This window comes from Bombina bombina, chromosome 4 (assembly GCF_027579735.1).
Source record: "Bombina bombina isolate aBomBom1 chromosome 4, aBomBom1.pri, whole genome shotgun sequence".
In the NCBI taxonomy this organism is placed as follows: domain Eukaryota; kingdom Metazoa; phylum Chordata; class Amphibia; order Anura; family Bombinatoridae; genus Bombina; species Bombina bombina.
In genome coordinates, this window is record NC_069502.1 from 413,054,245 (window position 1) to 413,076,014 (window position 21,770).

Sequence of the window (21,770 nt, forward strand, 5' to 3'; positions counted from 1 at the left end):
TGATTATGCAAGTCCACTGTATTGACTGGTCCTTTAAACTGGACTATCATGCTAATAATTTCATTTGTGTCTTCATTTTATTGAATATTTTCTCAAATGAGGGTTAATCTATGTTTTTAGCTATTTTAGTTAGAAGAATTTTGTGATTTTTTTAAAAAAATAAATAAAAAATCCATATTTCTTTTGTTGTTACTCTGGGCTTCAAGAGTGAGTTCTAAGACTAAAACTTTAAGCTTATACTAGTTTGGTTGTTCTTATTAAGGAACGAATTCCTGCGTTCTTTCCCAAGTAACATGTTTATAATTGGGGTTCGAAATCAGCTCCCTAATATTGCGATGTACTTGCCGTATTCCAGCTTGGCTGGTAAGGGGCAGGTTAAGACTTCTTTGAAATTTATTTGGTTCTATTTTGTCCAAATTTCTTTGATTTTATTCCAGTAAGGCTAACACTTTCTTTAAGTGTGTTTCTGTCCTATATATTTTGGGTACTGTTGAAGCATGGCTGGGCACCCATGGGGTTCAAGCGCTGCTCAGACCTGGAATCTTCTGGGGTATTTCTTCCAGTTCCTTTTTTAGGAACCGGGTTTGGAGTTTTATTCAAACTATTTTGCCTTTTTATGGTCATTGATAGCATTATTTGTTTTCATTAGATACAATAAATGCATATTTTCATTTTTCTGTTTTCATTCAGATTATTTTCTGAGGATGCGGAATCTCATATGATTCACTTGCTCTTCAGGACATAGTTAGAGGATCTTTTTTTCGAAAGCTCTTGATTCCTCACACAAGGGTCACCTTTTTTAGGTTTCCAGATAGTTTGTGTCACTGTCTTTGTCTCTATCAGACAAGGGATAATTCTATTGGGTTCTGTCTGTCGGTACCTTTAGTCTCTATTTTTTCCTTCAGTTGCTATTTATGCATAGAAGTTTTAGGTCTTATGGCCACAGCATTGGATTCAATTCCCTTTGCTCATTTTCACTAGAAAGAACATTTCCAGTCTTTTATGAGTGTTGTTTCTTCTAGAACATGGTTGGAGGATCAATTTACCAAAAAGTTTGTTGATTCCTCAGACAAGGGTAACCTTTTTAGGTTTCCTGATAGATTCAGTGTCCTTGACTCTGTCTCTGACGGACAAGAGACGTCTGAAATTGGTTTCAGCTTGTCGAAACCTTCAGTCTCAATCTTTCCCTTCAGTAGCCTTATGCATGGAAATTCTAGGTCTTATGACTGCTGCATTGGACGCGGTTCCCTTTGCTCGTTTTCACATGCGACCTCTTCAGCTCTGTATGCTGAACCAGTGGTGCAGGGATTATACAAAGATATTTCAATTAATATCTTTAAAACCGATTGTACGACACTCTCTGACGTGGTGGACAGACCACCATCCTTTAGTTCAGGGGGCTTCTTTTGTTCTTCCAACCTGGACTGTGATTTCAACAGATGCAAGTCTGACAGGTTGGGGAGCTGTTTGGGGGTCTCTGACAGCACAAGGGGTTTGGGAATCTCAGGAGGTGAGATTACCAATCAATATTTTGGAACTCCGTGCGATTTTCAGAGCTCTTCAGTCATGGCCTCTTCTAAAGAGAGAGTCGTTCATTTGTTTTCAGACGGACAATGTCACAACTGTGGCATATGTCAATCATCAAGGAGGGACTCACAGTCCTCTGGCTATGAAAGAAGTATCTCGAATTCTGGTATGTGCGGAATCCAGCTCCTGTCTAATTTCTGCGGTTCATATCCCAGGTATAGACAATTGGGAAGCGGATTATCTCAGTCGCCAAACGTTACATCCGGGCGAATGGTCTCTTCACCCAGAGGTATTTCTTCAGATTGTTCAAATGTGGGGACTTCCAGAAATAGATCTGATAGCTTCTCATCTAAACAAGAAGCTTCCCAGGTATCTGTCCAGATCCAGGGATCCTCAGGCGGAGGCAGTGGATGCATTGTCACTTCCTTGGAAGTATCATCCTGCCTATATCTTTCCGCCTCTAGTTCTTCTGCCAAGATTCTAAGGAGTGCTCGTTTGTTCTGCTGGTGGCTCCAGCATGGTCTCACAGGTTTGGGTATGCGGATCTTGTCCGGATGGCCACTTGCCAACCGTGGACTCTTCCGTTAAGACCAGACCTTCTATCACAAGGTCCTTTTTTCCATCAGGATCTCAAATCCTTAAATTTGAAGGTATGGAGATTGAACGCTTCATTCTCAGTCATAGAGGTTTCTCTGACTCTCTGATTAATACTATGTTACAGGCTCGTAAATCTGTATCTAGGAAGATATATTATCAAGTCTGGAAGATTTACATTTCTTGGTGTTTTTCTTATCATTTTTCTTGGCATTCTTTTAGAATTCCTAGAATTTTACAGTTTCTTCAGGATGGTTTGGATAAAGGTTTGTCTGCAAGTTCCTTGAAAGGAAAAATCTCTGCTCTTTCTGTTCTTTTTCACAGAAAGATTGCTAGACTTCCTGATATTCATTGTTTTGTACAAGCTTTGGTTCGTATAAAACCTGTTATTAAGTCAATTTCTCCTCCTTGGAGTTTGAATTTGGTTCTGGGGGCTCTTCAAGCTCCTCCGTTTGAACCTATGCATTCGCTGGACATTAAATTACTTTCTTGGAAAGTTTTGTTTCTTTTGGCCATCTCTTCTGCTAGAAGAGTTTCTGATTTATCTGCTCTTTCTTGTGAGTCTCCTTTTCTGATTTTTCATCAGGATAAGGCGGTGTTGCAAACTTCTTTTAAATTTTTTCCTAAGGTTGTGAATTCTAACAACATTAGTAGAGAAATTGTGGTTCCTTCATTGTGTCCTAATCCTAAGAATTCTAAGGAAAGATCGTTGCATTCTTTGGATGTAGTTAGAGCTTTGAAATATTATGTTGAAGCTACTAAAAATTTCTGAAAGACTTCTAGTCTATTTGTTATCTTTTCCGGTTCTAGGAAAGGTCAGAAGGCCTCTGCCATTTCTTTGGCGTTTTGGTTAAAGTCTTTGATTCATCATGCTTATGTCGAGTCGGGTAAAACTCCGCCTCAAAGGATTACAGCTCATTCTACTAGGTCAGTTTCTACTTCCTGGGCATTTAGGAATGAAGCTTCGGTTGATCAGATTTGCAAAGCAGCAACTTGGTCTTCTTTGCATACTTTTACTAAATTCTACCATTTTGATGTGTTTTCTTCTTCTGAAGCAGTTTTTGGTAGAAAAGTACTTCAGGCAGCTGTTTCAGTTTGATTCTTCTGCTTATAATTTCAGTTTTTTTCATTATAAGATTTAAACTTTATTTTGGGTGTGGATTATTTTCAGCGGAATTGGCTGTCTTTATTTTATCCCTCCCTCTCTAGTGACTCTTGCGTGGAAGATCCACATCTTGGGTATTCATTATCCCATACGTCACTAGCTCATGGACTCTTGCTAATTACATGAAAGAAAACATAATTTATGTAAGAACTTACCTGATAAATTCATTTCTTTCATATTAGCAAGAGTCCATGAGGCCCACCCTTTTTTGTGGTGGTTATGATTTTTTTTTATAAAGCACAATTATTCCAATTCCTTATTTTTTATGCTTTCGCACTTTTGTCTTATCACCCCACTTCTTGGCTATGCGTTAAACTGATTTGTGGGTGTGGTGAGGGGTGTATTTATAGGCATTTTGAGGTTTGAGAAACTTTGTTCCTCCTGGTAGGAATGTATATCCCATACGTCACTAGCTCATGGACTCTTGCTAATATGAAAGAAATGAATTTATCACGTAAGTTCTTACATAAATTATGTTTTTGGCATCCCTTTAACTAGGAAAACAATATTTCTTTTTAAAGACACAATGAGTCCACGGATCATCATCCTTACTTGTGGGAACTACACCTCCTGGTCAGCAAGAGGAGGCAAAGATCACCACAGCAGAGCTGCTATATATAGCTCCTCCCTTCCCTCCCACTCCAGTCATTCTCTTTGCCTACGTTAGTGATAGGAAGAGGTAAAGTGAGGTGTTAGTTTTAGATTCTTCAATCAAGAGTTTGTTATTTTAAAGTAGTGCCAGAGAGTGCTACTTTGTTCTGGTGTGTAGCCTGGTTCCATTTCAGTCTCTACAGTAGAGCTTTGGTGGCTTTAGAGCAATGGGAACTTGTGGGACATAATTCTCACTGCGCCTCCAATATTTGTGCTGCCCTATCTCCTTCAGTCTGATCTGCCCTATCTCCTTCAGTACTTCTTGACTCAGCATGTATTTATTTCTCGGGCCAATGTGAGGGAGAGGACCTCTCAAGCTTGGGAACTGCCTTCCTGCCAGGCAGTGTTTAAGGTAAGTGCTGCCTTTTTTTCCTGGGACCTAAGGAGACTCAGTATGTTTGGTATAAAAAGCACTATGGAACATAAGGGGTTAATGGTTAAAGCCTTGTTTATGTTGGGACTCGTTTTAACTTTCAATGGAAGGTTTTTTTGTGGCAGTGAGATATATTGCAGGCACTGGGGCTGGAGATAGGTTGCTTTTATTGTTGGGGAAGGCTCCGGTGGTTTCACTATAATTTTTTTCACGGAGAGACATTGATCTTTAGGAACGCCCACGATGGGCGGGACTTCCGGTTTTTGCGCGCCTTTCTGTAAGAGCGCACTTTTCTCTGGTATTTTAACTTCATCATTGAGCTGGACAAGTTGCTTATCTGCTCTGGATGCGTTTCTAGTGCAGATGAGTTAGAATCGTTTCCAGAGTTTCCTGGCAGTGTGACTGTTAACGGATCAATAGCAGAGGGATGCGGTATCATTTATAATGGTAGGAGCACCTCAGCAGGCTGCAGAGGTTTATTTCATTAGTCATTTTTCTTAAATATTGGGCTTAGGAATAGATTCTCAAATCTGACAGAAAAATAGTGAAACCGTTTGTATTTAAAGGGGCAGTAACGTTTTTTTTTATTATTATCATTGCTTGATATTTATTATTTTTTCTATTTGTTACTTGAAAATTTGTCATGAAAGATGTACCAAGAGGGTGTACAATATGTTACATGTGCTTTGTGTCTTGATGCAAATGTGGAACCACCAATCCCTTTCTGTCCTACATGTGTTGAAAGGACTGTAAGTTTTAGGGATAAAAAAAATTCTGAGCCAATCTCCTCTCAGGCAGATGTTGTCCAAGAGTCTTCTGATGAGGGTCAATTTATGCCGCAACTTTCTCCCCAAGCGTCCCAAAAATTAACGCCCCCACCAGCAGTGCCCTGCACTTCTGCGCTAGTACCTGCTGCAGTTACTTTAAAAGACATAGCGGAGGTTATGTCTTCCACAATTTCTGTTGCGTTGTCTGCTTTTCCTATACTTCAAGGCAAGCGCAAGAGGAAAGACAAGCATGTTATCAGTGAGGTTTCTGATGCCATGGTGGCTATCTCTGAGGTACCCTCTCAGGGAACTGAGATGGAGGGTATAGACGTTTTATCAGATGGCGAGATTTCAGATTCAGAATCTTTGACTGATTCAGAGGTTGTCTCTTTCCGATTTAAACTAGAACACCTCCGTCTGTTACTCAGGGAGGTGTTGGTTACCTTAGACAACTGTGATTCTACAGTAGTAGTCTCTCCTGTGAAGGCGAGTAAATTGGACAAATATTTTGAAGTTCCAACTTTCTCAGATGTTTTTCCAGTTCCTAAGCGAGCTTTGGAGATTGTTTCTAAGGAATGGAAGAGACCAGGTATTCCCTTCTCTCCGTCTCCTATTTTCAGAAAGATGTTTCCTATAGCTGACACTATCAAGGAAACTTGGCAAATGGTTCCTATGGTAGAAGGGGCTATCTCCACCTTAGCTAAGCGAACTACTATTCCTATTGAGGATAGTTGTGCTTTTAAAGACCCCATGGACAAGAAGTTGGAGGGTCTACTTAAAAAGATTTATGTTTACCAGGGTCTGCTGTTGCAGCCGGCTGCGTGCATTGCTACTGTCACTAGTGCAGCAGCCTATTGGTTTGATGCTCTGTCTGAGTCTCTTAAATCGGAGACTTCTTTGGAGGAGATCCAAGACAGGATTAAAGCACTGAAGTTAGCCAATGCTTTTATTACGGATGCTTCTCTGCAAATTACTAAATTAGCAGCTAAGAGTTCGGGGTTCTCTATCCTAGCCCGCAGAGCCTTATGGTTAAAACCTTGGTCTGCAGACGTTTCATCCAAGTCTAAACTTCTAGCTATTCCTTACAAGGGAAAGACCTTGTTTGGACCTGACTTGAAGGAAATTATCTCTGACATCACTGGAGGTAAGGGTCATCTTCTTCCTCAAGATAAGAGAAATAAACTAAAAGGACGACAAAATAATTTTCGTTCCTTTCGCAATTTCAAGGGAAATTCTTTCTCTTCCTCCTCTAAACAGGAAGGAAACTATTCGCAATCCAAACCCACTTGGAGACCCAGCCAACCTTGGAACAAAGGTAAACAGTCCAAGAAGCCTGCTGCTGACTCCAAAACAGCATGAAGATCCAGGACCAGATCTGGTGGGGGGCAGACTTTATTTTTTCGTTCAAGCTTGGGTGCGAGACGTTCAGGATCCCTGGGCTATAGAAGTAGTGTCCCAGGGATACAAACTGGAGTTCAAGAATTTTCCTCCTCAAGGAAGATTTCTTCTTTCAAAATTATCTGCAAACCAGATAAAAAGAGAGGTGTTCTTACTTTGTGTAAGAGACCTCTCCTCCCTGGGAGTGATTATTCCCATTCCTGTACAGGAACATGGGCAGGGTTTTTTTTAAAATCTGTTTGTAGTTCCCAAGAAGGAGGAAACTTTCAGACCTATTTTAGACATCAAGAGTCTGAAGAAGTTTCTCAGAGTTCCATCTTTCAAGATGGAAACTATTCGTACCATTCTTCCATTGATCCAGGAGGGTCAATTTATGATGATAGTGGACTTAAAGGATGCATATCTGCATGTTCCTATCCAAAGAGATCATCACAAGTTCCTAAGATTTGCCTTTCTGGACAGACACTTTTAGTTTGTGGCTCTTCTTTTCGGGCTGGCCATGGCACCCAGAATTTTCACAAAGGTTCTGGGGTCTCTGCTGTCAGTTTTAAGACCACGGGGCATTGCGGCGGCGCCTTATCTGGATGATATTCTAATCCAGACGCCATCTTGCCAACAAGCAAAGTCCCATACCGACATTGTACTATCTTTCGGCCAAAAAGTCTCCCGCTTGTTAAGTATATTCTCCCTATCACCACAGGTGATAGGGAGAATATACTTAACAAGCGGGAGACTTTTTGGATTAATGAGTTAAATACCCTATGGCCCAAGGGACTCAATAGGGAATGCAACTGGACAGCATTTTGGTTAATTTATGAGATGTGTTTTCATGGAATTAAATTTATTGTGTATGACATACCTATTTCTTTGTGTTTAATATTATCTGACCAATTCCATTTATGAATATATTTAATATATATTTTTTTGAGTATCTTTTTGTTTGACTAATTTATATATGTGCTTATTGGATTTTTTTCTAATTTTCACATATAGGATGTTTTTAAATGATAGAATTAATTGTGGTCTTATGAGATCAAATTATATTTTAGTGGTTAATTGATGAATATATGTTTTTAGTAATGTGTACCATTAGTTAAAATACAATGTTTTAAGATTCACGGGACATGTATTTGAAATTGATACATGATATATTATGCACTGAATGTTACTTTTGTGTTCACTTAACCTATTGAATATATTTTGATACAATTTTGTATAATATGGTGTTTCACCACTAGATGGCATCCTTGTCATTATTTTACCACAATTATTTGGCGCCATTAGGGCTATTTAAATTTTGTTGTATTCATGTTTTGTCAAGCTTGAAAAAGGGCTGATTGTTTGCCCGAAACATAGCTGTTGTGGACCCTATTTTGCACAATAAAGGTCTTTGGATTTATTCACTAGCTGGAGGATTTGTCTTTCTTCAATGGACATGTCATCCTTGCCACCTTGGAAACTTCCATTGAGGAAGGCCCTTCTCATTCAAGGACCCTTCCTTCATCCAAATCTAGCTTCTCTGAAACTGACTGCTTGGAGATTGAACGATTAATCCTATCCAAGCGGGGTTTTTCTGATTTAGTCATAGAGACCTTAATTCAGGCGCGTAAACTTGTAACTAGAAAGATTTACCATAAGATATGGTGTAAATATCTTTATTGGTGTGAATCCAAGGGTTACTCATGGAGTAGGGTTAGGATTCCCAGAATGTTGTCTTTTCTCCAAGAAGGATTGGAGAAGGGTTTATCTGTAAGTTCCCTAAAGGGTCAGAACTCTGCCTTATCTATTTTGTTACACAAGCATCTGGCTGATGTCCCAGATGTTCAATCCTTTTTGTCAGGCCTTGGTTAGGATCAGGCCTGTGTTCAAACCAGTTACTCCTCCATGGAGTCTGAATTTAGTTCTTAAGGTTTTTCAAGGGGCTCCGTTTGAGCCTATGCATCCCTTAGATATTAAGTTGTTGTCTTGGAAAGTTTTATTTCTTGTTGCCATTTCTTCAGCTCGAAGAGTATCTGAGCTTTCGGTGTTGCAATACAATTCGCCTTACCTTATTTTTCATTCGGATAAGGTAGTTTTACGTACTACACTAGGGTTCCTTCCTAAGGTTGTTTCAGACAGGAACATAAATCAGGAGATTGTTGTTCCTTCCTTGAGTCCTAATCCTTCTTCTCAGAAGGAACGTATTATGAACAATTTGGACGTAGTCCGTGCTTTAAAGTTTTACTTACAAGCAACCAAAGACTTTCGTCAGTCTTCTTCTCTGTTTATAATTTTCTCGGAAAACGTAAGGGTCAGAAAGCTACGGCTACCTCTCTTTCTTTCTGGTTGAGGAGTATCATCTGCTTTGCATATGAGACTGCTGGACAGCAGCTTCCTGAAAGAATTACGGCTCATTCTACTAGGGCGGTTACTTCCTCATGGGCATTCAAAAATGAAGCTTCTATGGAGCAGATTTGCAAGGCTGCAACTTGGTCTTCTCTTCACACTTTTTCTAAATTTTACAAATTTGATAGCTTTGCCTCAGCTGAGGCTGTTTTTGGGAGAAAGGTTCTTCAAGCTGTGGTGCCTTCCGTTTAGGTTCCCTGTCTTGTCCCTCCCTTATCATCTGTGTACTCTAACTTTGTTATTGTATCCCACAAGTAAGGATAAGGATCCGTGGACTCATCGTGTCTTTAAAAAGAAAAGAAAATTTATGCTTACCTGATAAATTTGTTTCTTTTTAGACACGATGAGTCCACGGCCCACCCTGTTCTTTTTAAGACAGGGAGTTATTTTTTGTAAACTCAGACACCTCTGCACCTTGGCTTTTCCTTTCTCTTCCTAACTTTGGTCGAATGACTGGAGTGGGAGGGAAGGGAGGAGCTATATATAGCAGCTCTGCTGTGGTGCTCTTTGCCTCCTCCTGCTGAACAGGAGGTGTAGTTCCCACAAGTAACGATGATGATCTGTGGACTCATCGTGTCTAAAAAGAAACAAATTTATCAGGTAAGCATAAATTTTCTTTTTTGACTGACATCTGAAGAATCTTGATCTTCATTTACTTTGTGCCTTTAATGCACACTATGGGGCATATTTATCAAGCACACACTAAAAACAACATGTAACAGTGAACTGTGTGTAATGTCAACTAGTTTTCTGTAATGTTAAAGTTGCTTTGTAGGCACAAGCAAGTTTTTGTATCTGGAGATTGGCATTTGGCCCTATATTGGGCTAATGGGCACTAGACCATGCACACCCCCAGAAAATAAATACACTGCGTGTATAAATATTTCAGTAATGTTACATTTGAAGTCATATACAGCCATAACTTTTGGAATATTGACACTTTGTTTGGGCACACCCGTGTGCAGAGATGACGGTGGGTAGGTTATTTACACAAAGTTAACTGACATATGCCTAGATTACAAATGGGAACAAAAATTCAAGCATTAGGTAGAGCTAATAACAATATTGCTAAATCCATACTGCTGCCATGTTTACACTCACATTACAAATTTCTGGTTAATTTTTTTGTGTCCCATGATAATATTGTGAGCACTATTCATTGCACTAGTAAAAACAAAGTTGCACTAGCAAAATGTCTAGCAACGGCACAAAAAATGAATCTTAATATTAAAATTAAACCTTTTCCTAACTACTTTGCAAAAACCACCACAACCCAAAAATGAAAAAAAAAACCACAACTACATTACTAACCCCTAACATTACTAACAACACTATTAACTACTAAACTAACACAACCCCCATCATAAACCACCTACAGTATAAAGGCATAAACTGCCACAACCTCAATTGCAAACCCCCCAACTAATTATTTACCCATAAACTGCCACTACCTCAGTCACCCTTCACCCTTCTTGCTTCTGTAACTGATAAGACCTTTCCATTTCTTAAATCTATAATATCTTTGATGTGTTTGATTGTACAAGAACCTAAGCGTGAAACAAATGGGTGTTGATTTCTTGGTACAAAATGAGGCTTGCCCTGTAGGGGCATATATTGGGTGAGTTCTAAACCAGATTTAAAATGTTTATTTACTTGTCTGCATATCCACAATGTATCTTTTAAGAGTAGGCTATTTTTTTGTGAGGTTGTAAGTTCATTTTTCTTTGCAAATGGTAAATATGTCAGTGCTAGAGGAGCTTCCATTTTTTGTTCCAAATCTTGCCATATAACATTTCCTTTACTTATTACCCATTCTATATTATACCTCATTATATATATGTGTGTGTGTATGTATGTATGTATGTATATATATATATATATATATATATATATATATATATATATATATATATATATATATATATATATATATATATATAATTTATATATATATATATATATATATATATATACTTATATATTTTGTACTAAAGAATAAAAAAAGAACACAAAAGATTAATATATATTAACCCTTATCCAAACCTAAATAAGAAATTAATTCTGTGGTTGTTTCATACTGAAATAAAGAATGTAACAGTCAAGAATGCATTATCTAATAATGTTAATTATTGTTTTCCTTGTTTTCAGGTCTTGAACCCATTCTATGTTTTCCAACTTTTCAGTGTGTGTCTTTGGTTTGCTGAAGAATATATTGAATATTCTGTTGCAATTATATTGATGTCACTAATTTGCATAATTTTGTCCGTGTACACGCTGAGGCAGGTAAGATGCTTTACATAATAGTAAATCATGTGTATTTTAAGCTAATGGATTGTTTTGAAATTGCAGTAACAGTTTAAATTGACATGAGCCTTTATGTAAAATTATATACTACAAATTTACTTTATAGGTTAAAGGAGAATGTATCTTTAAAGGGACAGTCTACTCCAGAATTTGTATTGTTTTAAAAGATAGATAATCTCTTTATTACCCGTTCCCCAGTTTTGCATAACCAATACTGTTATATTAGTCCACTTTTTACCTCTGTGATTACCTTGTTACTAAGCCTCTGCAGACTGCCCCCTTTTCTCAGTTCTTTTGACAGACATGCATTTTAGCCAATCAGTGCTGAGTCTTAAATAACTCCACGGGAGTGAGCACAATGTTATATATATGACACACACAAACTAGCACTGTCTAACTGTCAAAACTGTCAAAATCCACTGAGTTACGAGGGAGTTCAACAGCTTAGAAATTAGCATATCAGCCTACCTAGGTTTAGCTATCCACAAAAAATACCAAGAGAGCAAAGCAAATTTGATGATAAAAGTAAATTGGAAAGTTGTTTAAAATTGCATGTTCTATTGGAATCATAAATGTTTAATTTTGACTAGATTGTCCTTTAAGTAATCTTTATAAAATATTCTAGTGCATGGGCTTTTGGGGACTACCAAAGTCTTCTCTGTTTAATATCACTGCACATTTTAAGGCTACTGTATTAAACTTCATTACAATGTTTACCTAAAATATAGCAATTTCATTATTTATACTTGTATATTTATTAGCCTGCACGCATTTATGAATATTTACTCATTCATATAGCACAAACATTTTTTTAGAGAAAGCAATTAGCTAGCCAAAGTAAGGATTACACTGCACTCCCTTCTATTATGGAAAATTAATTTTACTACTAGGTACTCATATTTAAAAAAAAATAAAAAAAATACCCTTCATCATTTAAGTCAATCATTAATTATGAGGGGCGTTCTTTGGAATATAAGTTTAACCACCACCTGTTCTACCTCCAATGAAAAATAGTCCAATAATATAATATATTAAAGGTTATTTGCTATTTCTAATAGAAATATAGGGGGCGTAGATTTGACCATACACACAATATCCCAGGCTGTCACCTGCCAAAATATTACTGCACCTATTACGTAATCGTATGAATGCATATATATGACTAAGTATTTGGTTCTTTATAAAATTCTCAAATAGAAATAAAAAGCAGTAAATGTTATATTTCACCCTGCTTCTAACACTTTACACAAATCTGCTTCCCTAATTTACAGCAATCAATAAAACTGCACAGACTAGTTGAATCTCATAATAACATCTTGGTTTCTGTGTACGGCAAACACAAAGGTGAGTTGTCTAGAGACTGAAGCCCTAAATTTGTTTGTATAACATGCCTTGACCAAGATTTTAAAATATATTAATTGCAATATTAGAAAACGTATTATATCTTATACTATTTACAGTTGGAGAAGATAATAAAATACATTATTTTACCAGATTTATAGAAATGGCTGAAAAGAGCTTTAGTAGTCAGTTATTTATATCTGTTATAATGAAGTTAAGACAATTAAAGGGACAGCTAAGTAAAAATGAAACTTCAACATTTCAAATAGAGCATGCCATTTTAAACAATTTCCCCATTTTACTTGTATTTAATTTTCTTTTTTCTTTTGGTATCCTTTGTTGAAAAGCATATATGTATAGGCTCAGGGCGCAGCAATGTACTACTTGTAGCTAGCTGCTGATTGATGGCTGCACATATATGGCTTTTGTCATTGGCTCATTATAAGTGTCCAGCTATCTCACAGTAGTGCATTGCTTCTCCTTAAACACAGGATACCAAGAGAATGAAACAAATGTAAAACAGAAGTAATTTGGAAAGTTATTTAAAACTGTATGCGTTATCTGAATCATGAAAGAAAAAATGTAATTGCCCCTTTAAATGTTAGTTAGCTCAGGGCTATATAAAGCTGCAGTGTGACGATGTGTTGGTCATTTAAATAACTCTCTGATTCCTGGAAAGTTTACATTTGCTACATTTGTAATGCGTTTTTTTGAAAGGCCATTCATTTGTTTACAGGATGCACCATGCGCAGGTGTTTGCCAATGTTTATATTAGCGGTGAAAGGTTCTCCACTTCATCGCTTTATGCAGCAACAGTGGATTCATGGTAGTTTGCAAACTTTCTAAACATGAAAGAGAATTAATAAAGGAAATAAAGTGTGTTTTCCCCCAGACTGTCTGCTAATATGCTCATTGCTCACTGGCATTTTATTTATATGAGCTTTAAAATGTATGTATTTTATTTTTGACAAAAGCAGCTATCTATTTTAAAAATTAAAAAAAAACATTATATATTTATATCCTAAGTTTGTTATGCAAACTCTCATTTTATATTCAACTTTGGTGGGGTCTTTTTGCTTCTTTTTCTAAGTCATTCCAATCCATTTGAAGTGCTACCATTTGAATTGGCTAAGCCACCAGAAGTATGTGATTAATGATTATCTAATGTTATTGGTTAAGTGAAAAAACTTGAATTCATGATGTGCCCAATAAACATTTTCATATATTTATTTTTTTTAATTTAAAATCAATATTTTTAAATACTCAAATATTTATATGGAAACATAAATGATCATTCAGATCATTTTAAGTTGTGTGCAACTTTCATTGTTTGAAAGTGTAATCTGAATTAAAGTACTGTGAAGTCCCACAAAGCCACCTATATAATGAACTACAGAATAAAAACACCTTTTTAAATGGAAAGGTTTGGGTTGAAAGGATATAGGAGTGTGCTGTGATAATGAGTCCATTGCATGCTGCCCCTTATTTTTTTCTTTTAAGAATAAGTCTTTTTTTTTTATTATATAATCTACGTCTGCTCATTAAAGGACTACAGAGAACAAAGTGTGTGAGAGATTTTACTAAGAAAATTAATTTTCAGTAAATCCAATCTAATTTTATTAAATTGATTTTAAGCACAATCATTATAAAGCAAATTTGCTAGCAGAAGTAAATTGGAAAGTTGTAAAAAAAAAAAGTGTGTTTTATCCAAAACATATAAGAAATATTTTGGAATACATGCATATATATGTTTTTAATATGGCATTCTGAATTTAAAATCTAAAATCCTTTTTATGAGTTACTTGCTTTACACAGAACAACCTAAGCTCTTGATTTATGGAAAAGGTTCAGGACTCCTCATGCAAATGTTCCTTCTTTTTATTGCTATTTAAAACAATCATTTCCACCACCATTTAATTCATGCCTAACTATAGCCTCAGTTTCATCAGTAATTATATACCAGTAACCACCATCATTAGTGTCCAACAACAAATGTTGTTTCTTTTTCTGGGAGTTTTGTTCCTGATGAAATCTGGTCATTGTCTTGTACCTAGTAAAAAAAAAAAAAGCCTAATAACAGGAAGTATAATTTGCTTTCTTCCATTCTCACTTATTCTTCAGGTGTTATTGAGGAAGAGTCCCGGCATCTGGCTCCCGGGGACATCATTGTTATAAAAAGAAACACTATTTTACCATGTGATGCTTTGCTTATTAACGGGGGATGCATTGTAAATGAGAGCATGCTTACAGGTAAATGAGACCTTTTATATAGTAGCTGCTCCTGCAGGATCCAACCTGCCCAGTGCTCTACTCATGCAGTCAATTACAAGTCCCAAATTGGAATAAAAATACACAACTTTATTAAATCATCTAAAATATCCGCAAAAACAAAGAAATACATGATGTTTCACTGCAAACACACACTTTTGCAAATGTCACAAACAAATTGAATAATATAAATAATCTCTTTGTGCTATTTCACAAAGGTTTGTATGAAAATATTACATATTGCTTAGTTTTTAGATGTGTGTGTGTGTATGTGTGTGTGTATGTATGTATATATATATATATATATATACACACATACACACACAGTGTGCATGTGTATATATTACAAAAAAGGGAAAAAAATCCAATAAACACCTCCCTAAATAAGCTGTTTTAAACAGAGTCATCTTTTATATTATAGTGTATATGTTGCGGACAAAGTCCAAAACTGGGTAATACTAGCATTACCCAGATAAAGCTGACATTACCCAAGCGGCTCTGAGTAAATCTTCCTAGAGTGCATTGAGTCACTGCATTAAACATATATATATATACGATGCACTGTAATTCACACATCTTCACTATCTTTTTTGCCTTCGCCAGGGTTCACTTGGGGTGGATGCCAGAGGATCGTTGGGGTACCTTACTACAACTCCCTAGGCAGAGGCAAAAAAAATAGTTTAGATGGGGGAATTACATTACTTTGGGCTTTACCCAGAGCCGCTTGGGTAATGTCAGCTTTACCTGAGTAATCCTCAAACTTCCCTGATTTCAGACTTTACACATAACATATACATTATATACTGTAATACCATACTTGGTTTCTGAAATCATCTAAAATTTGTTTTATGCAATAATCTAAAATGTGTTTAGAATGCTAATAGTTATACTGTTTAGTGACTAATTTGTTTTTCTATATATGTATTAAATATTAAATACCCTGTCAACTCTACAAATCAATAGAATAAATAAAACAATGGGAGCTGGCATCACTTATTGCTATGATCATTTGCAATACAATGGGGGAATTACAGCAGAAGAGCATACTTAAAAGTTCAAAATTTAATTTTTGTTTTCTGTCATATTCATCAAATTTCATTTTTTATTGAAAAGGTGAAAGTATTCCTGTTACTAAGACTCCCCTGCCAAAATCAGATGATACTGAGCCATGGAAGGTTCATAGTGTAAATGACTACAAGCGACACATTCTTTTCTGTGGGACTGAAGTCATCCAGAGCAGAGCTTCCGACCAAAACCTAGTTAAAGCTGTTGTAATGAGAACAGGTGATTGTTTAATTCCATAATGGTTTAAAATTGAAGAACAACATTCAGAGGCTCAACCTCATTTATAATTTTAAGTACTATAAAAATGTTTGATTCACATTGATGCATCTGATACTCATCTTGTTGTGTAATATACAATGTATTCTAAACATAAATCCATTTAATTAACAAGAGAGGTTGTTTCTTTCATTTTTGCTTGAGTAAGAATTATAGGTTAGTCTGAAAGTCAAGTATATTTAAAAAATGACAGCTGAGGATGTTTAGTTACTATTCTTTAACTATATAAGTTAAAGGGATAGTCTACTTGAAAATGTTTGTTTAAAAAGATAGGTAATCCCTTTATTTACCATTCCTGGGTTTTGCTTAACCAACACTGTTATATTAATGCACTTTTTACCTCTGTGATTACATTGTATCTAAGACTCTGCAGACTGCCCTCTTCTCTCAGTTCTTTTGACAGACTTGCATTTTAGCCAAACAGTGCTGACTCATAAATAACTCCAGGTGAGATAAGAGGTGGCCTTCAAGGGCTTAGAAATTAGCATATAAGTCTACCTAGGTTTAGCTTTAAAAAAAGAATAACAAGAGAACAAAGCAAAAGTGACGATAAAAGTAAATTGGAAAGTTGACATGCCCTATCTGAATCATGAAAGTTTAATTTTGATTAGACTGTCCCTTTAAAACAACATAGATTGTATTATTATTTACAAAGTATACATATATATATATATATATATATATATATATATATATATATATATATATATATATATATATATATATATATATATATATATATATATAAAAAGAGTAAAAATAATCCAGAAACATACATTTTGGTACGTTTAAGGTTATTATAATTTCTATATATTCCTGCACATACTGTTAAAATACATTATATAAGCCTAAATGAATTTAACACATTTGTTACATTTGGTCCTATTACTTTATATGTTCTCCTTCTTTTAAGGTTTTAATACAGCGAAAGGTGATTTGGTTCGATCCATTCTTTACCCGAAGCCTGTGAATTATAAACTGTACAGAGATGCTTTGATATTCCTCTGCAGCCTTATTGGACTTTCACTCATAGGAATGATCTATGCTGTCTGTGTGTTTGCTATAGATGGGGTATGTTGACCTGTAAACTTTATATTTCATACTGAAAATGAAAGTATCTTATTAGATACTGGCATTTAGGCTATAAAACAAGTCTTCGTCTTCCTTGTTTCTAATATCCAATTGTTTGTATGAGTGTGTGTAGCTATTTTGTGCATTGGACTTATTTTAGCAATCTATGTGGTTGATTTTGAAAACCTAAATGCGAGTTTAACTTGAGTCTTACTTTCCGAGTTAGCTAAAGGGTTTCCCACAATATTAATTATCAAAAAATTCTTTTGATTATAACTTTGATATTCTTTTATGATTAAGAAAATACACTAAGAACAGAAAACCTAGGAAGCTATTCAGAAAGTTTGTATTGTGAAAGTGGTTTATTTCTATTGACAGTAAAGGGATATGAAAACGTGATTCTTTCGTAAAAACAGATATGTTAAATCAAAGTAAATATAAAAAGATTGTGTAAAATAAAACAAAGTTCTTGTTTTCTTGCAAAATAAACACTTACCGCTAGATTTAGAGTTTTGACGGTAAAAACCCGCATAGCTAACGCTGCTTTTTTTTCCCAACGCACCCTTCCAACAACGCTAGTATTTAGAGTTGTCTGAAGGCTGCGTTAGGCTCAAAAAAGGGTGCGTTAGGCTCAAAAAAGGGTGCGTTGAGCATAATTTAGCTCCACTTCAACCCTCAATACCAGTGTTGCTTACGGTAGCGGTAAACTGGGAAAACGTGCTCGTGCACGATATCCCCATAGGAAACAATGGGGCTGAGCTGGCTGAAAAAAACCTAACACCTGCAAAAAAGCAGCGTTCAGCTCCTAACGCAGCCCCATTGTTTCCTATGGGGAAACACTCTCTAAGTCTGCACCTAACACCCTAACATGAACCCCTAGTCTAAACACCCCTAACCTTACACTTATTAACCCCTAATCTGCTGCCCCCGCTATCGCTGACACCTGCATTATACTATTAACCCCTAATATGCCGCTCCGGACACCGCCGCAAACTACATTATACCTATGAACCCCTAATCTGCTGCCCCTATCACCGCCGACCCCTATATTATATTTATTAACCCCTAATCTGCCCCCCAATGTCGCCGCTACCTTACCTACACTTATTAACCCATAATCTGCTGACCAGACATCGCCGCCACTATAATAAATGTATTAACCCCTAAACCGCCGCACTCCCGCATCGCAAACACTATAATAAATAGTATTAACTCCTAATCTGCCCTCCCTAACATCGCCGCAACCTACCAACAATTATTAACCGCTAATCTCCCGCCTTCAACGTGGCAGCTACTATAATACATTTATTAACGCCTAAACCTAAGTCTAACCGTAACACCCCCCAAACAAAAATATAATTTAAATTAAACAAAATAATATTCCTATTAATAACTAAATTAATCCTATTTAAAACTAAATACTTACCTATCAAATAAACCCTAATATAGCTACAATATAACTAATAGTTACATTGTAGCTATTTTAGGATTTATATTTATTTTACAGGCAACTTTGTATTTATTTTAACTAGGTACAATAGCTATTAAATAATAACTATTTAATAGCTACCTAGTTAAAATAAATACAAAATTACCTGTAAAATAAATCCTAACCTAAGTTACAAATACACCTAACACTACACTATCATTAAATTAATTAAATAAATTACCTACAATTACCTGGGGATGCCCTAAGGTAAATCAATTTTGGATGAAGGTAGAAAAAGATTCAGCTAACACGAGACTCTATTCTTTTTTTAAGATCCCACGTCGCTTGGGATAAGGATGTTGATTTTATACTAGTAGCATTAATAATTATTAGAACACTTCTCTTTAAATATTGGATTTCTTGTAAGACACCCACTATCCCAGAAGTGAGGAAAGCATTATTAGATTCATCAATTAAGGCAGCGTATGAATCAAAATTGGGGGGGCCCTCAGGAGAGAAATTCTGTAGAAGGTTGAGGGTTTTCGTCGGCCTTCAGGGAAATGACTTCGTACAATATATAGAACAAATCATTAACACTAAACTAGATTGGGGGGGTTGGGGGACGTGGTGGGGGGGCGAGAGGAGAGAGGGAATATTTTTTATTTTTCTCACTACCCATTTTTTTTTTTTTTTTGAGTTGTCCGGGAAAGGGTTTTGGCTATTTGGCTTTTGTCCCTTCTTATACATTTCTATTTTATGCTGTAATCTCCATGTATGGAGAAATGTGTGTTTTTGTACAATAAACATTTAATAAAAAAAATAAAAAAATAAAATAAAAAAATAAAAAATTACCTACAATTACCTAAAAATAAAATACAATAAAATAAACTATTCTATAATACAACCCTCCCACTAAATTACAAAAAATAAAAAAGAATTACAAGAAGTTTAAACTAATTACACCTAATCTAAGCCTCCTAATAAAATAAAAAAGCCCCCCAAAATAAAAAAATTCCCTACCCTATTCTAAAATACAAAAGTAATCAGCTCTTTTACCAGCCCTTAAAAGGGTTTTTTGCGGGGCATTGCCCCAAAGTAATCAGCTCTTTTACCTGAAAATAAAAATACAATACACCCCCCAACATTACAACCCACCACCCACATACCCCTACTATAACCCACCCAAACCCCCCTTAAATAAACCTATCGCTAACCCCCTGAAGATCATCCTACCTTGAGTCGTCTTCACTCAGCCGAGCCGAATTCTTCATCCAAGGTGCGCAGAGGAAGTCCTTCATCCAGTAGAAGTCTTCATCCAAGCGGGGCAAGAAGAGGTCCTCCATCCGGTAGAAGTGATCCAATCAGCCAATCGTATTGAACTCGCATTCTATTGGCTGATCGGAACAGCCAATAGAATGAGAGTTCAATACGATTGGCTGATTGGATCAGCCAATCGGATTGAACTTCAATCTGATTGGCTGATTGCATCAGCCAATCAGATTTTTTTGTACCTTAATTCCGATTGGCTGATAGAATTCTATCAGCCAATCGGAATTGAAGGGACGCCATCTTGGATGACGTCCCTTAAAGGAACCTTCGTCGTTAGTCCGTCGGTTGAAGAGGATGGCTGCGCGTCGGCTCCGTTGAAGATGGCTCCGCTCCGGATGGATGCAGATTGAAGACGCCGCGTGGATGAACACTTCTACCAGATGGAGGACCTCTTCTTGCCCCGCTTGGATTTAGACTTCTACCGGATGAAGGACCTCCTCTGCGCACCTTGGATGAAGAATTCGGCTTGGCTGAGTGAAGACGACTCAAGGCAGGATGATCTTCACGGGGTTAGCAATAGGTTTATTTAAGGGGGCTTTGGGTGGGTTAGAGTAGGAGTATGTGGGTGGTGGGTTGTAATGTTGGGGGAGTATTGTATTTTTATTTTCAGGTAAAAGAGCTGATTACTTTGGGGCAATGCCCCGCAAAAAGCCCTTTTAAGGGCTGGTAAAAGAGCTGATTACTTTTGTATTTTAGAATAGGGTAGGGAATTTTTATTTTGGGGGGCTTTTTTATTTTATTAGGGGGCTTAGATTAGGTGTAATTAGTGTAAAGCAGTTAACTGCTTGTTATTTTTTGTAATTTAGTGGGGTTTTTTTTGTATTATAGAATAGTTTATTTTATTGTATTTTATTTTAGGTAATTGTAGGTAATTTATTTAATTAATTTAATGATAGTGTAGTGTTAGGTGTATTTGTAACTTAGGTTAGGATTTATTTTACAGGTAATTTTGTATTTATTTTAACTAGGTAGCTATTAAATAGTTATTAACTATTTAATAGCTATTGTACCTAGTTAAAATAAATACCAAGTTGCCTGTAAAATAAATATAAATCCTAAAATAGCTACAATGTAATTATTAGTTATATTGTAGCTATATTAGGGTTTATTTGATAGGTAAGTATTTAGTTTTAAATAGGATTAATTTAGTTAATTTTAGGAATATTTTTTCTTTTAATTTAAATTATATTTATGTTAGGGGGGTGTTAGGGGTAGGGTTAGAGTTAGGTTTAGGGGTTAATAACTTTATGATAGTAGCGGCGACGGTGCAGGCGGGAGATTAGGGGTTAATAATTGTAGGTAGGTGGCGGCGATGTTAGGGAGGGCAGATTAGGGGTTTGCGAGGTGGGAGTGCGGCGGTTTAGGGATTAATACATTTATTATAGTGGCGGCGAGATCCGGTCAGCAGATTAGCTGTTGATAAGTGTAGTTAGGTAGCAACGATGTTGGGGGGGGGGGGGGCAGATTAGGGGGTAATAAATATAATATAGGGGTCGGTGATGTTAGGGGCAGCAGATTAGGGGTTCATAGGTATAATGTAGGTGGCGGCGGTGTCCGGTCGGCAGATTAGGGGTTAAAAAAAATTAGGGGTTAAAAAAAATTATTACAGTGGCGGCGATGTGGGGAGGCCTCGGTTTAGGGGTACATAGGTAGTTTATGGGTGTTAGTATACTTTAGAGCACAGTAGTTAAGAGCTTTATATTCACGCGTTAGCCCATAAAGCTCTTAACTACTGACTTTTTTTGTCGGCATGAGTCTTGTCGGTAGAGGCTCTACCGCTCACTTCTCCCAAGACTCCAAATACCGGCGTTAGGCAGATCCCATTGA

At 36.4% G+C, this 21,770-nt stretch overlaps 1 protein-coding gene across 2 annotated transcripts in view; it reads left to right on the forward strand.

The window, feature by feature from the left end:
* LOC128656359 (probable cation-transporting ATPase 13A4) overlaps positions 1 to 21,770 on the forward strand; it is a 355,156-nt gene that overhangs the window by 160,864 nt on the left and 172,522 nt on the right. For both annotated transcript variants that reach the window (XM_053710219.1, XM_053710218.1), the window contains exons 7-11: positions 11,009 to 11,143; positions 12,436 to 12,508; positions 14,627 to 14,755; positions 15,887 to 16,057; positions 17,028 to 17,185. In XM_053710219.1, the coding sequence (XP_053566194.1) occupies positions 11,009 to 11,143; positions 12,436 to 12,508; positions 14,627 to 14,755; positions 15,887 to 16,057; positions 17,028 to 17,185 (666 nt within the window). The remainder of the gene's footprint in view (positions 1 to 11,008; positions 11,144 to 12,435; positions 12,509 to 14,626; positions 14,756 to 15,886; positions 16,058 to 17,027; positions 17,186 to 21,770) is intronic.